The sequence below is a fragment of the Leptodactylus fuscus genome, chromosome 8, assembly GCF_031893055.1.
Source record: "Leptodactylus fuscus isolate aLepFus1 chromosome 8, aLepFus1.hap2, whole genome shotgun sequence".
NCBI classification, from domain to species: Eukaryota; Metazoa; Chordata; class Amphibia; order Anura; family Leptodactylidae; genus Leptodactylus; species Leptodactylus fuscus.
This window is the reverse complement of record NC_134272.1, coordinates 67080489-67098300: the sequence shown is the minus strand read 5'-3', so window position 1 is coordinate 67098300 and position 17812 is coordinate 67080489. Positions and strand designations below refer to the sequence as shown.

General features: G+C 41.5%; 1 protein-coding gene across 2 annotated transcripts in view; it reads left to right on the top strand.

Moving 5' to 3' along the window:
* Window positions 1–17812, top strand: part of OSBPL6 (oxysterol binding protein like 6) — a 176744-nt gene that overhangs the window by 79766 nt on the left and 79166 nt on the right. For both annotated transcript variants that reach the window (XM_075284004.1, XM_075284003.1), the window contains exon 3: window positions 4859–5097. In XM_075284004.1, coding sequence (XP_075140105.1) covers window positions 4996–5097 — 102 coding nt within the window. In that variant the 5' untranslated portion in view covers window positions 4859–4995. The remainder of the gene's footprint in view (window positions 1–4858; window positions 5098–17812) is intronic.

Genomic DNA, 17812 nt, shown 5'->3' with positions numbered 1-17812 from the left:
CTGTGCGGTTTCCAGGTGTCAGACATCCACAGTTCACATACTGATGACCTATCCTGTTTACTCTTAAAGGAACTTTAAGGCCGGGGCGCCATGGACCTGAAAATTTGCAGTGTTTTACAGTACGTGCAAAGTGGATGGGATTCTAGTAAATCCCATGCCCACTTTGCGGTAAAAACCACGGTGTGGACATGCTACAATTTTCAAAACCGGCACGGTTTCGGAAATCACAGCATGTCAATTGTATGTACGTAAATGCCGGCAGTTTCCCTATAGATATACCGTAATTGTAAGAGAAAATCTGAGGAAGAAATTCAGCAGATTTTGTGTTTATAGTGCTGTGGGAAGAACCACGATGCATTGTCGCCACAGTTTTTCCTGCAGCGCTTTTTGGCTTTTGCTTTTTATACTACTACTATGGATGTGAGAAATATCATGACATTCCAGAGAACATTTTTGGCTGTAGAAGAGTTGATTCTTAGTGTACCAAGGTCCTGAAACATCTGTTCTCTAGTCCGCGTGAGCAATGCCAAATAAGACTGTGCCAGCTGTGATTATAGCTATGTAGACTCATGGAAGTACTTTGTACTGTAGGGTAATATTAAGATATATATATTTTTTTTTTTTTACTTTGAAAAGTGGTATATATCTGTCTGAGTTTGAGTTCACACTACTGTTACTTAATGTCCAATGCTCTCATCCATCACTGGGTGACAGCAACGGATATTGCCATATATACTTGAGTATAAGCCGACCCGAATATAAGCCGAGGCCCCTGATTTTACCACAAAAAACTGGGAAAACTTATTGACTCGAATATAAGCCGAGGGGGGAAATGCAGCAGCTACTGGAAAATTTCAAAAATTAAAATGGTCGGAGCTTTTGGGTGCAGTAGTTGCTGTGTGTGGGAAAGGGGAGGGGGTGTTTTGGTTGTCTGTCTGCCCCTTCCCTGAGCTTGAGGACTGGGTTTTTTCTTCCCCCACTTGGAATTCAGTCTGGCTGACTATAGGGTATCTGCAGTGCTCCTATTAACCCCTTCTCGACGGAACAGGAGCTCTGCAGATCCCCTATATTCAGTAGACCGGGCAGACACAGGGATACCAAATGTGTTTGTGTGTCACAGTCATTTTCTACTTTTATATGTATTCTAAGGAAAGGAGGGATTTAGAACTTTTATTTTTTTTTTTTAAAGCTTCTTTTTTTCCCCCACTATTTTATGGGAGATTCTACAGTCATGGCCAAAAGTTTTGAGAATGACACAAATCTTCTATTTTCACATGATCTGCTGCCCTCTGGTTTTTATGTGTGTTTGTCAGATGTTTTTATCACATACAGAAATATAATTGCAATCATATTATGAGTAACAAAATCTTATATTGACAGTTAGAATGAGTTAATGCAGCAAGTCAATATTTGCAGTGTTGCCCCTTCTTCTTCAGGACCTCTGCAATTCTCCCTGGCATGCTCTCAATCAACTTCTGCACCAAATCCTGACTGATAGCAGTCCATTCTTGCACAATCAATGCTTGCATTTTGTCAGAATTTGTAGGTTTTTGTTTGTCTACCCGTCTCTTGATGATTGACCACAAGTTCTCAATGGGATTAAGATCTGGGGAGTTTCCAGGCCATGGACCCCAAATCTCTATGTTTTGTTCCCTGAGCCATTTAGTTATCACCTTTGCTTTATGGCAAGGTGCTCCATAATGCTGGAAAAGGCATTGTTGATCGCCAAACTGCTCTTGGACGGTTGGGAGAAGTTGATCTTGGAGGACATTCTGGTACCATTCTTTATTCATGGCTGTGTTTTTAGGCAAGACTGTGAGAGAGCCGATTCCCTTGGCTGAGAAGCAACCCCACACATGAATGGTTTCAGGATGCTTTACAGTTGGCATGAGACAAGACTGGTGGTAGCGCTCACCTCGTCTTCTCCGAATAAGCTGTTATCCAGATGTCCCAAACAATCGAAAAGGGGATTCATCAGAGAAAATGACTTTACCCCAGTCCTCAGCAGTCCACTCCCTGTACCTTTTGCAGAATATCAGTCTGTCCCTGATGTTTTTTCTGGAGAGAAGTGACTTCTTTGCTGCCCTCCTTGAGACCAGGCCTTGCTCCAAGAGTCTCCACCTCACAGTGCATGCAGATGCACTCACACCTGCCTGCTGCCATTCCTGAGCAAGCTCTGCACTGCTGGTAGCCTGATCCCGCAGCTGAAACACTTTTAAGAGACGGTCCTGGCGCTTGCTGGTCTTTCTTGAGCGCCCTGGAGCCTTTTTGCCAACAATGTAACCTCCCTCGTTGAAGTTCTTGATGATGCGATAGATTGTTGACTGAGGTGCAATCTTTCTAGCTGCGATACTCTTCCCTGTTAGGCCATTTTTGTGCAGTGCAATGATGACTGCATGTGTTTCTTTAGAGATAACCATGGTTAACAGAAGAGAAACAATGATTCCAAGCACCAGCCTCCTTTTAAAGTTTCCAGTGGTGTCATTCTTACTTAATCATGACAGATTGATCTCCAGCCCTGTCCTCATCAACACCCACACCTGTGTTAATGGAGCAATCACTAAAACGATGTTAGCTTGTCCTTTTAAGGCAGGGCTGCAATGATGTTGAAATGTGTTTTGGGGGATGAAGTTCATTTTCTAGGCAAATATTGACTTTGCAAGTAATTGCTGTTAAGCTGATCACTCTTTATAACATTCTGGAGTATATGCAAATTGCCATTAGGAAAACTGAAGCAGTAGACTTTGTAAAAATTAATATTTGTATCATTCTCAAAACTTTTGGCCATGACTTTATACAGTGACAATGCGGCTGACTCGAGTATAAGCCGAGGGGGGCTTTTTCAGCACAAACACTGTGCTGAAAAATTTGGCTTATACTCGAGTATATACGGTAAATGATAGATGCAAACAGAGCCCCCTTCATCTAGTCTCTGCATTCACCCTCATATAAAAAACATGACAAACACTTTCTTCCAACCTTTTTTTTTTTTTTTTTTACTTTTATGACGGAAGATAAAGTCCAGCATGCAGGACTTTTTCTTCTGTTACAAAGGTAACTATGATGAATGATGGTACCCGTCATGGCTACAGACCTGTAGCACTGACATCCCACTTGATGAAGGTTCTAGAGAGACTGATCCTGACACATCTACGCCCTCTAGTGAGCTCTGCTATGGACCCCCTCCAGTTTGCCTATTGGCCCGACATTGGGGTCGATCGTGCCATTATCTACCTTCTTCACAGTGCTCTTTCTCACCTGGAGAGACCAGGGAACACAGAATGCAGAGGAGGAGGTGGGAAGCTTGGAAACCTTGCTAATAAATTTACATATTTCTCGCCCTGTTTTGAACATTTTTATGCCAAGTAATATGAGTAATATGACTCTGTAATGGTAGGCCTCATCACTGATGGTGACTATAGGGAATACAGACACTTAAACTGGGACTTTGTGGAATGGTGTCAGTGGAACCACCTCAGGATTAATGCTGGGAAGACCAAGGAGATGGTGGTGGACTTTAGTAAGTGGAAAAGTGCCCTGAATCCAGTGGAGATCCAAGGGACAGGCATTGAGATAGTAAAGACCTATAAGTACCTGGGTGTGCTCCTCAATAATAAACTGGATTGGGCTGATCACCTGGATGTGCTGCACAGAAAGGGTCACAGCAGGCTCAACCTGCTGAGGGCCTTTGGAGTCCAGGGGCCACTTCGTAGGGCCTTTTTTAACTCTGTAGTAGCATCAGCCATTTTCTTCGGAGTGGCCTGCTGTTGGAGTAGCATACCATTCAGGAACAGAAATAGACTTGACAGGCTGGTTATAAGGGCCAGCTCTGTCCTGGGGAGCCCCCTGGTCCCAGTACAGGTGGTGGGTGACAGAGGGATACTGTCCGTGGTGAGCTCCATGCTGAAGAACAACTCCCATCCCATGTATGACACTGTGATAGCACTGGGCAGTACTGTCAGTGACCGACTGCTTCACCCCAGGTGTGAGAAGGAGCGCTATCGGAGATCCTTCCTCCCAACCACGGTCAGGCTGTATAATCAACATCAGGCCAAGCGAAGATCACTCCGCACAGAGAACTAAATGATCCTGAGTCTTTCTTTTCTTTTTAGTTGTTATGACTCCTAGTATCTTCTCTACCTTCTATTCTGAGCTTGTATGTGTTTTTCTCTTAATATTAATGTATTATCCATGCTGCTGTAACACACAGAATTTCCTCATGGTGGGGCTATTGAAGAATTATCTTATCTTATTTTACATTATAATCAATGTGAATAGTCTATAGTCTATTCCAGGGGTCAGCCAGCTCCAATCCCTCGCTCTCATGGACCATGTAAATACAGGAGGCACTATGGGGGAAAGCATGAGGCACGGAGTCCTAGAGTCCAGGCTGTGAGCTAGTCTAGTCAGATGGCAGCACTTGCCTGTGCAATCCATTTTTGTATTTTAAAGCTTGGTTGGACTCCTTAAGAGCGAAGGGAAAGACTCAGGGTGGTGTTACCTTGACTTTTAACGCTATGTCTCTTCCTCCATGACTTTATACATCTAATTTACATAAGGAATGAAAGTTATTTTAGTGTGGATAACAGAACCAGTGAAAGGTCATAATGCATTATACTTGGTTTCAGTACCTAAAATCTGCTGACAGTTTCCCTTCTCTTTAGGGTTCCTTTGGCTCCAGGCAAAATCTTAGAATAGCAAAGAAACGGTTGCGAAAGTGTTTTGACAAATTACATAACCACCTCTATATCATCAGTAACTCGTATTTTCTAGTTATTGAACGCTGTATACGATATGTATTGTATGTTTATATCGCATATTTAATATTAATTATGCTTTCTGTGGCTTTCTATTCTAGCTTTTGTCATGTGACGAATTAAAATCTGGATAAATGCATCTGACGAAGGAATCTTTTTGGTATACTGCATGATCTACATCTAAAGGATTGATATGGTTTTGCTGCCACCTTAGTACTACCGGGATCTACCTTTGAAGATGAGTTCAGAAGAGAAGGGCATATCGCCAGCTCACAAAATATCAACGCCAACGCACAAAAGTGCCTCCTCTTCTTCCTCTTCCCAGAGGGACAGCAGACAGGTACGAATCGTTTACTGTAATATCCTCCGCAGTAAAGACCTACTTTGTCATCTTTCCCTCTGCTATTCTTTACGCAGTGATATTTCTATATTAGAAGCTGCCTTGATTTTAAAGAAACAGGAAAAAATTGAGGATGCAAAATTTGTATCCTTCATTGTATTAACCATGTAGATATTCACTGTTACCGATATTTGTACAATTTACTATAATTCCAGGCAAGATATTTTATTATTACATGTGTTTGTTTTTTTTATTGACTTGGTACCTTACCGCATATGGAATAGATTGTGAGTCATTGCAGTATTTTACCTTTCCTGTTTTCAGATGTAATCGAACATATACAGTAATTGTACGGAACATAAGACCAAAACGTGAAAACTTAGAGTGGTATCTATTCTAGGTTCACACTAGCGTTCGGGGATTCAGTCCCCCATTCCACTTAATTTTGGAGCGAAAACTCCACGCAACCATGGGTTCTACAAGATACGCTTTTTAAAGGGTTCCTATCATTAAAACTCAATTTTTTTCTCACTAACACATCGGAATAGCCTTAAGAAAGGAGAAGATCTCCTACCTTTAGATGTCTTCTCCGCGCCGTCCTTCGGTATAAATCCCCTTCTCGGCTGTATGCAAATTAGTTCTTTCGCAGCACTGGGGGCGGGACCCAGCACTCAAACAGCACTGGGGGCGTCCACAATGCTGCGAGAGAACTCTCCAGCGCCACCTCCATCATCTTCATGAACGTCCTTTTCACGCATCTTCCTCCAGCGCTGGCTTCAAACTTCTAGGCCTCGGCAAAGCCAACTGCGCATGCCTGCTGGCCACAAGAAAATGGCCGCTTACAATACTGTGTGCCAGTAATTTTGTCTAGCCCATTTTTGGAGTCTTACATGAAATTATATCATTTTTTTACTTTTTTTTCCTATTTTTTATGTTTTGTTCCAATACATACAAAGGACATAAACATGTGTATAACAAAACGTGTAAATTGAAACAATTTTCTGGGAAAAATACTCAATTTTCTTTAAAAATTTTTAGGACTAGTTGACTGTATATGCCCTCAGCCTTGATGTTGTGGCCTATCATGGTTGATGCTGCTGCAATTACCATGACAATTTGGCAAAATGACACAATTTTGTGGTAATTTTACAAACGTTCATGTTACTAGACATCAGGTATTCATGTATTAGAGCGGCACCCCATTGTGTCCTTATATGCCGTAATTAGAATAAAATGCATAATAAAACCCGTCAACAGCTGCTGCCTTACCTGACAGTTCCTGGGAAGCAATCGTTTTTTTTCCTACCTAATGTAAAAGTGAGTTGAAACATAAGTTAAAAATAGCCATAAAAGAGAATGATGAAATATTACAGATGCTAGATTTTTGTTTGCTGACTATATAGTTTAAAGCAGATTATTCTCCATTGACAGAGAAGGGGCAGAGGTGTAGAGTGGTTGAGGGGGAGCCGTCCGCACTTAGTATAGAGGATTCATATCTAATTATTTTGATGTATTCTTTGCATTAGCCAAATAGAACATTGGACCGATCTCCCGATCCTCCCCGATACAAAAAATCGGCACATATAGGTAGATATTTGAATTATATCCGTTGATGGTTGACCATTGGGTAGATTTATTATTGCCCTACGCCAGTTTTCTGATGTAAAAAAAATTACATGCCTTTGGATTACAACAATGTAAACACCACCATTGACAAAAATTGGTGCAACTAGTGTTTACGCCACCATTACCCCTTTCCAAAAAAGGAGACATGGCAAGGAAGAGCTGTGAGTGGAACCATCGATAAGATTTCTCATTATTTACACCAGTTTTTCATGATCCAATATAGATTTCAGTATCCGCACATGGAATTCCAGAGGATGTACCTAATTTTTGGTGAAGTCTGCACTTCATCATTATTTTGGTACATCCTCCACTGGCACAGGGTATATAAACTTGCCCCATTGTGTACTGAGATTTTTGAAGACTCCCTAGATGAGCTGATGTATTGCATATAACCCACTATCCAAACATATGACTAATCTCCACTTCCATTACACATGCCAAGTATCTCCAGCCAGATTCCTGAGTCTAGACAACTCATCCACCCTAATATCCTCATCTCTGCCCCATCTTTGGAACTGCTGCAGCGGTAGTATCTATGAACTGGCAATGACCAGGCCTCCGGCGTCTTTATACCTTTGCACACTGTAGAGACTTTAAAGCATAACTAAACTTTTCATTTGATCCACAAGATAGAGGATAAGCTGCTGATGGAGGGACTATGACCATCGGGACCCCCACCAATCCTGAGAAAAGGAGTCCCATTTGCTTTGCATGAATGGATCAGCAGAACACATGTACATAATTCTGCTCCATTCTCCATTATTAGAGTGCCAAAAAGAAGCCCAGCACTATATCCTACAATCCTCAAAAAGTATGTAACTTTGTAAAATGTCCATATACATGCTCCCTATGTCCAAGATACCTGAAGTCATAAACCCTAGGAGCAAGATTTGGAATTGCACCAGACTCCAATTCAATCCTGTAAAATATTGACTTCATTTTAGCACTATAGACTCTAGTCCTAGTGCACCCTCAATCATCCATAGTTATCACTTACTGCACCTTAAAGTCTACTTCGAACCAACTTTTCTTAAATGAGTACAAGTAAAGATAAGAAGCATTAAAATGCATCTTATTAAAGAAAAATGCTTTTTTTTTCCTACATATCACTCAGTCTAGTACCCCAGTAGAATTTGTATTCACAGAGGAGACGGGGCTGTCATCTCAAGTTTTACTTAACCATTGAAGTCTATGGGGATGAAGTTGCTGCTGGATAGAACGAAAGGGAGAGTGATGTTAGATTGTACGAGTAGTCTGAGAAATGGAGAAAGAAGCATTTTTCTTTAATAAGACATGTTACAAAATATCTTTTATTGACTTGTACTATTCATGTATAAGATGTTGTTTTATCATCGGAGGTATACTTTAAACCCTCCAGAATAAGCAGCACAACCTGTTTTCAAAGACATCCGATCTACTGGTTACAACATGTGAAATAGAAGTAAAGTGATTCTGTAACGTAATCCACCTTTGGCTAATACCATACATTGTAGATATTACTGCCTGCAAAACATGGCCTCTGGTTTACAACTGCAGCAAATGGCGATATAAGTGAACTGCAGACCAGTGTTGTGTAGTATTGCTTACATCATCTTAGGTTACAGATCATTGGAGTTGCTGAGCTCATGTAATTCACGCTACAAATCTGTTGAATCATACAGAGCGGTTTCCTCAGCAATAAATCAGGGGTTTCAAGAAGCTCAGCACCTTTAGCGTCAATTCTTAACCTCTTTGATGCTGGTGGTAGCTTAGTTATATACTGGGAACTGGACTGAACCTATTCGATATTGAGAATATAAGCCTACATGGCAGTCAGTTTATATGTATTTATGGAATGGATTCCGTTCACACCTCATTACCACATGGTGCAGAGTAGATGGAAGCTGATCCGAACATATCTAGTTATTGTAACGCTGCTGCCTTATAAAACATGGCAGTATTAAGGTATGTTCACACTACTGTTATTAGAGTCTGTTGCTGTCATCAGTCATAGCATGACCGCAACGTACATGAACAGTAGTAGAGTAGCCAACACAGAAGCCCCTTCCATTCTCATTGACTATAAAGTAAAACACATGATGGACAGCTTCTGTCAAGTATTTTACATGGGGGTGAATGTAGACGGAGACCAGACAGAGACAGTTTAATCTGCATCTGTGAGTGAATGCCCATTGCTCTTATCTTGTAATGAAGGAGAGTAATGGACATATAAGTGTACCTCTAGCTAAGCAAATGGTTTAGGAGAAGATAAGAAACTTTGTAATAAATTTCATTAAAGAAATATCTTTTATTCTCCACTGCTAGAGCAAACACTCAAATAATTGCTGCTCTTGCACTTTGCTGCTCTGTGCTCTTTTAAAACTACTAGGCTTGTAGATAAGAGGCTACCAGTGCACAGAATGAGGCAATAAAACCATGTGGAGACAGGTCTTATTTAAACAGTCAGATTGAAGATAAGGAGCAGGAGAACAGCTTAATAGGTGGTGAAGGAAGCAGATCTCCTTAACAATATGTATTACAAAGCTTCTTATATTAACCTACACTGTTCATTGATGAAAAGGTTGTACAATTTAAATAACTATAGTGTGAACTCACCCTTAGTGTGGAACAAAAAAAGAATATCACTTGCTAAATGCTCTTTACTATTCAACATGCTAGCACTTTTGGGTTGTTTATTAGATACATTGGGACCAGTTAATAGGTAGTGGTCTCGAGGACCCTAAGGATTCTTTCAGATGGTCAGGTTGGGTGCAGTTAGAGTTCCATCAAAACTTCATCAGAAGGGGGATGTTGGACAACAATGCTGCTTGGGCATAAACTTACTTCTGCTAAGCTCTGCACTGAGGTTTTTTGGCTCTGCACCACCATAGAGAGCCTTCAACCAACTTGACCTGGTGACTGACTTCTCTGGATGTTCACACTGGTTTTCTAGCGTTGCTTTTATGAGCTACAGTCAGGGAAGAAATAAAGTACACAATTTTCTAATTCTATCATCTTATGGATCAGGACATTAAGAAAAACTTCTATTCTTAGAAGATCTTAAAATTAGTTAAATGTAACCTCAGATGAACAACAGTGTAACTACAAAAGAAGTTTTGGCAGTTTGCTGGTCTGGAACATTCAGGCATGTGTTAACACAATGTCAAATGAGGAAACACATCTGCAAAAACCTTAGAGAAGCAACAATAGCTGTCCATCATTCTTCTTACGTGTTATAAGGTGGAAAACATTCAAGGCCGTTGGCAATCTTCCCAAATGTGTCCGTTCTCTATATACCTAAAGGTCTGATAATGGTTAAAAAAATACAAAAAACAAGAGCTACATCTCATACCCTACAGAATGCAGAATATTAATTCATCACTGTACAGTTAGAAAAAGACTGAACAAGTGTTTTGTTTTGCAGCCACAGGACTGGACACTTTGCAGTCTTTAAGTTGACCATGAACTCTTCTATGTACCAAAAATATTCAAGAGTCTAAGGTATCAGTCCTGGTATCATATCAATGACACTATGGGACCGCCCCCCATGTTGAATGTTATCGTTAACAGGGTAAGCTCAGGCAACAAGGAGTGGCCTCCCAATCTCTTAACTATTGTGAAATCTGCAGTGAAATCTGGTCAGTGGACACGTATAGCATACATATTATACTGCTGCTGATGCTGATCTTCATTTTCTGCCATCATCATCTAAACTTTGGCAGATGGCCGTTTCAATTTCAATATTTGACATGTGCGTAATGACAGCAGAATGCAGCAATACTCCTCAATGCAGATTTTCAATTACTGTGATAATTTGCCAATGATGGAATTTTATATCAAGCGCTATTGGCATCACTTTGTTTGGCAGCAAGAAACTGGCAGCAGTTGAATGCTTTCTGTAACTCAGCTTTTTATTGTTTGCTGAGGCCGGCCAGTGCTAATGCTATAGCGAATACCGGTGCAGTCTGCATTTTCTGATATGTACGGCCATTAATCTAAATGCTTCAATTATCAGATTGTTAGAACTGGTCATTCTGGGTAGTGCTGCGTATGGGATAAAGTCTGCTCACGTTCCTTGTAAGTTTACTTGGTTCAAAGTAAAGGTTGTACAAATAGTTAAAATAGTGATGGTCACACACCTTCTTCATAGCCACATGGCATCCAGCCTTCCTCAAGTCACATCTAGGTCTGTTATACCATTAGAGGATGTTCATGCTTCTTCATGCTTTGTGTCCAGGTTCATTGCTGATAGGTTGGCTCATGTACACTCAGTGGCCGAAAAGTCACGGGAAGTCATGTCCCAGTGCCTGGTGTCGGATATGACGCTCAAACAGTGACAGTCATGTATTATATAGTGCATGGTCATGTGATGGAAACAGATGTACAGCTCGTTGTAAGACAGATGACTGACTGTTGTTCTATGACTATAACATGCCGGGCACCTGTGTGTCCATCACATAACCCTGCACTGTATAATACATGACCATGCAGTGTGTAATACATAACCATGCACTGCATAATACACTCAGTGGCCAAAAGTCACGGGAAGACATGTCCGAGTGCCGGTTGTGTCGGATATGACTCTCAAATAGTGACGCAATGCGGCCTGTGGCGCTAGTATTGCCAGAATATCTGAGCAGTCTGATGCAGACAGGTGTCTCATGAAAATGGCAGCAAGTCGCGAGTTAAGTGACTTTGAACATGGGATGATAATCGGTGCAAGAGGCATGGGGCAAGCATTCTGGAGATTACCCGGGAATTTGGGGTTTTGTGGTCAACAGTGTCTTGGATGGACCCTCAGTAATTGCAGAGACAATGTTGGCAGCCGCGTACCGTAAACGGTGCATCAGTCAACCACGAGTGTTCGATTAACGGATGTCACGTCACCTCCGCAGAGTCATACGGGACTCTCGATGGTCTACTGTGGGTCAAATCACCGCCGAGTGATTTGAATGTGGGGCGCCAGGACCCCATTTCCACCAGAACTGTGCGCCGAGAACTGCACCGCATAGGCTTCAACAGTCAACACCCGACCCATGTCCCTTTGCTGACGCCGCAACACAGAGCTCAAATACTGGCATGGGCCCGCGACCATCGTCATTGGACCATGGAACAGAGGCAGCATGTGGCATGGTCTGATAAATCATAGTTCAAGTTGTACAGAGCCGATGGGCATGTGAGAGTGTGGCATATGCCCCATGAAGCCTTGGATTCTGCATGCCAACAGGGATGTGTCCAGGTGGAAGATGGCCATGTCATGGTCTGGGCCGTGTTCACATGGTCGCAATTTTATCAGTATGTAACCTTCTCCTGAGATATAATGCACAAAAACATTCCATAGTAGCGGTAACAAAAAAATCTAATAAAACAGAAGCAAAGCTGGTGGATTTTTATCCCCTCGACTAAGAAAACATCTAAAGTTCCCACTACAGTATTGAACACTGCGCTACTTTCTTTATGCTTGGAACATGTAACGATTATATGTCAAAAAAAGCGTCAATACAGAATCCAAATGTATTCTCTATAGTATAGCACCAGTGCCTGACGTGTTGTATCAGATTATGTAATACTGCCCTGCTGATGGCTATCATAACAGCTTATGTGAGATATTGATTTGGTTATTACAAGCATTCTGTGAATTTCCACCATGGATAGCATAAACTGTGTCTATAGATAAATAAGACAACTTGTCACCAATCGTGACTTGTAAATACTTGCATTTATGTTGTATTACCCAGGGGGTGTACGGAGGATGTTCCAGAGGTGCACTCCCACACAGTGCACTGCCCCTTTATTGGCCCACATACAGTATACTGTCCCTTTGTTGGTCCCATACAGTATACTGCCCCTTTATTGGCCTCATACAGTATACTGTCCCTTTATTGACCTTATACAGTATACTGCCCCTTTAATTGGCCCCATACAGTATACTGTCCCTTTATTGAATCACATACAGTATACTGCACCTTTAATTGGTCAGGACGTAACTTTTTGACATGGTACAGTTCCAGAGTGTAACATCCAGGGTCATCTGGAGGCTGAAGCAGAGGTGGACCTGAGCAGGAGCCATTATCACTGGGTAGAAAATATAGTCTATCACCTTTTGGAATAATCCAATTGATAATGGCCAATGTCACGGTGGTTCCAGTACTGGGATGAGCACTTCCATGACTACTAATGGGAGGGCTCATTGGGTACCAGCTCACCAGTCCCCTAAAACTTCATTGAGGGGAGCAGTGTGACCAGAGTCAGCAAGGACACTGTTTTATCCACTCCCTTTGTACACCCCTGGTAATATCAATTTTGGGGAATCACTTCTCTGTTATTCTTCTTAAATATTCATAACTATATTGACAACTGGGTGTTAACATGCCTTGTCACATGGGCGTGTCCATACACAATCTGTCACTGAGGAACGGTACAATATAGAGATCTTAGAAAACAAGCTCCAGAATTGTTATATTATGAGCGGCATACTAGAAGAAGTTACTAAAATAGACATGTAATGAGTGATAATAGGTCCCTCCTTATCTCAGCAGGGGGAGAATCTAGATTTCTTAGTTGCACAAACACATTATTATGACTCACCATTATCTGGACTGACGTAGGGCACTAGCCTTATGTTTATAATGGAAAGAAGAACCTCTGACGCAACTATCTTGTCCATGATATGATTCACTGGACTTTAGATACAGCAACCATATATCTGTTTCATAAACCATCAGACCCTTTAATGTTTCCCAATTGGATTGTGGTTTTCTGAGAAATATTATCTCTTCTGTGAGTCTATCACTGATGCAGTTGACTGATAGATCCTAAAGCTTACCGTACCTGACTTTTCAGGTCACTTATAATAATAAGCTGCCTTATGTGTACATGAGGCGTAATGCTATTTCTGCCATTATATGACGTATGTTCTGCGTGTTACTAGTTTTCCCCTTTATCTTTGAGATCCAAAAAATACGGATCTCTTATAGATCTTGGTCTCTTATTGCAATTATAGGACTTTTCCCTCTGCATTTTTCAAGTGAATTCGGGGACAGAATCTGGGTGCAGGTGTGAACATAGCCTGATGCGGACATTTCATACCATCATGAGGTCACTGAGATGGTTGGCTATGGTAGGAGTCATTTTTGAAGACCAGTGTAGTAGACACCGAACTTCATATCTTTGGTGTTGGGGAGAGAATGCGCCTCATAGTTGGTGTAGATGTCAGCCATAAGTTATGGCAGTAAAATGGTGTAGATGATGACAAATCTGTTGGGGTCAATGTCCGACTCACCCATACGTGGTCCGTCACCATTAGATCCATAAATCCAGATTTCTGTTGCACCATGCTGATGTGAGGGCACAAGGATCATGAATCCATGAACCCTTGGAGTCCTCTGATACCTGTGGATGAAACCTGTATACCACACAGTTCTAAATGGTAAAGGAGATCCAATGTGCTACTCGTAATAACGTGGCCTTTCAGTGTGTGTTGCCTTGTATTTTATAAATAGAGATGATCGAGTAGTATTCGATTGAGTAGGTATTCGATCGAATACTATGGTATTCGAAATACTCGTACTCGATCGAGTACCACTCACTATTCGAATGGAAAAGTTTGATGCAGAACCAGCATTGATTGGCCGAATGCTATACAGTCGGCCAATCAACGCTGGTTCTTCTCTTACCTTTAGAAGTCTTCTCCGTGAAGCTTCCCCACGGCGTCTTCCGGCTCTGAATTCACTCTGTCAGGCATCGGGCCTGGGCAGAGCCAACTGCGCATGCCCGCTTGTAGTGCGGGCATGCGCAGTCGGCTCTGCCCAGGCCCGATGCCTGGCAGAGTGAATTCAGAGCCGGAAGATGCCGCGGGGACGCTGCAAGGAGAAGACTGTTCAGAGGATCCAGCCCGATCCTCACTCGTGGACTTGGTAAGTATAATTTGATTGAACGTTGCCTACCCCTGAAACGAGCATTTCCCCCCATAGACTATAATAGGGTTCGATATTCGATTCGAGTAGTCTAATATTAAGGGGCTACTCTAAACGAATATCGAACCTCGAAGATTTTACTGTTCGCTCATCTCTATAAAGCATCAATGTTAGAAACCAAGATCTGATGTTGCATAATACTGCATAATGAGTTTTTCTTAATTTCCCAGGAGGCCATCTTAGTGGTGGCGATGTTTTCTTTTACAAGGCCAATAATTAATGGTGTAATCTGAACTAATGCGATCCTGTCCCATTTCAAGCACTTGTATCGTTGCGTCTTCACCACATGTTGTGGACATTAGCAACATATGATATTCTGTTCACTCTGAATAGGCATATTAGAATGCACAATGTGCTCGGCAGATTTGTTTGTCACAGATTATTTCTGAGATATTATGTCTTGCAACATGCTGAAGGAATATGTATGACCTGAATTGCCATAGAAGTGTAACATGAGGCTTGGAGGGATTAGCTGACCTTTAAAAAACAACAAAAAAAAAAAGAAAAACAGCAAATATGAGAAGAAAAAAAACAGCACTCACCTATCTGGATCCCTGCCATCCGATGCAGAAGGTTGGACGATCTTCCAGTCTTCGTTTCCATGTGGCTGCTGCAGTCAGTGGGCACGGCTCCCATTGAAGAGTGGAGTCGGACTTTTCTCAAACTTTAGAATGTTGATGCATTTATTAATTTTGTTACAATTTCTTTTTAATGTATTAAGAGGTTTTCCCATCACACATTTATAGCCTATCCACTAGGGCTCTTTTAGTCACTGTCAGAGTTGGGACCAATTTTGGGTGGTGCTGGACTTGGTATTAAGTTACCAACTCCAACTTCACAATTAAATGAATTCTAATTTGTAATTATTATGTTATACAAGGCATCTTTACTGCTTATGACTGACCATAGCTGTCAGCTATTTATAAAGAAGTCAGAGTTGGGTTGTGAAAATTTAGTCAAAGCCAGTGGTTTGGCCTACAGACTACTCAGCTCTGCTATCCACAAGATCCACCTCTGGGACCCACTTCTTGAGAACAGGGGTACCAACCCACATTTCTTAAATGCTAGTATTGAAAAATTTGTGGTGTATCTACAGCTCTCTTCATACACTTATATAGGAGTTCTAAAAATAGTTGAGACCACCTACTTGGCTATTTTTGAAACTCCCATAGAAATGGACGGCTAGAGCCACATATAAGCCACAAACATATTTTTCTTAGTGGATACCAAGGACCCATTTTTCAAGATAGGCATGGACCCCAGACATGGTTCCTGTGGATATGCCCAACATGTACAAGATGGAAAAATTCCTCCTTAATTATTTGCGCACACAATAGTGACTACAGTGTTAGTGCCGGGGGTGTAAAAGTAAACTTGAGGCACCCTTGTAAAATATTCCACCCTGACTTCAGCAGAAGGTGTTAACCTAAAATGGCCATCGTTCTATACTCTGTCTATTATTCCCTTTCCACCTTTTCTTGATTTTTCGAGCAACCTTCAAATATTCCTTATACTTTCATCTTCCATTATTCACAATGGTGGGCATACCAACCATTTATTGTGTATTGGGGTCAGCCAATGTTCATTTGGCCTTTGTTGGGGTATGTTGAGTGCCAGCTTGCCCATGATTCTCAGGGATGATAAGTTTGCTTCCCATTACCCATTAGACAACATGCTTGGTTGATTCAAACATGAACGTGTATGAGAAGATTTGGAGAAATAGTTGTCCTCCAAATGAGTGTTTGACCAACAACTATTGCATGTATATGGTCAGTTTAACCGTACCCCACCCCACTAAGTTTAGATGGTCTCCATTTAGGTGTTAGGTCTGATATGAGCGGTTCTGTCTACTACTAGGTAGATATGGTCATGGTCAATAATATTTTGTAACTGATCTTTTATTTTAGTTACCATTAAAGGGGTATTAGGAAACCCAAGGCTATGCCCTAAATGTGTATAGTTAGAATATCTCTGTAAAGAGGTTATGCCATAAGCAATATTTATCCTCTATACATAGAATACATAATAAATCGCTAATCGGTGGGGGTCTGACTGCTGAGACCCCATCGATCTTGAGAACAGGGAGTGTTTTAACCCAATGTGAATGCATCCATTCTGAAGACAGCTGAAACCACTGGGGAAAGGAGGTGGTGGTGGTGGTGGGGGGTGTATCCTGGATCGATGGGGTCTCAGCAGTCAGATCTCCAACAATCAGCAATTTATTCTCTCTCCTATGGACAGGAGATAAATATTTGTAATGACATAACCCTTTTAAGAAAGGTCTTACTGCTGATACCTGCTGTGAATGTATCCGCTGTGATAGCAGCTGAATCCCTGTAGGATGCTGACACATCTCCGCTCCCATTCACTTCTAGGTAGAGCTGGATACAAATGAAGGACAGCACTCGACTATGGCCGGAGCTTCCATTGAAATGCATGGGAACAGAGATGTGCCAGCATCCTCCAAGGCTTCAGTTACCATCATTGCGGGGTTTAATAGGTCCTGTTCATAGGATCGGTGGGGTCTCAGCAGTCAGACCTCCATCCATCTGCAACTTATTCTTTATCCTATGGATACAGAATGAATATTTTTCATGACATAACCCCTTTAAGACACCATTTCAACTCTTTTACCTAGTATGCAAACGCAGTGGATCACTATAGTCGCTAAAACCAGTGACGGTATTGAACCGTGCAGCTCTTTAATCCTGGACTATATACATGGGAGCGAATTTCCATCTTTTCAATGATCTAGGAGTCGTTTCTTACAAACAAGCAAATGTCTAAAAGTAAACACTCCAATGTCAGAGATGAGTGGCTTTTATGTTTATGAGACTCCATAGTTTGGCTGGTAAATGAAGGTATTTTAGAAGATATTATAATATACGTGTCCTGATATTCAGGGAGGAATTTGTCAAATGGAAATGACTTAATGCAGTAATCTCAGCTGATAGCTATGACATGTAGGTATGCAATCACCCGGTATCGTAAGTGTTTCCACTCCTGATGTTTAACCCTGTTGGTTTTCTCGAGGTAACACTAAGATGTACTTGTTGGCTCTTCTGACATTGACATGGCTACTTTAGCAACTACTCATACAGTGTGTTGAAGCATTGCTTCTTACATCTCTGTGT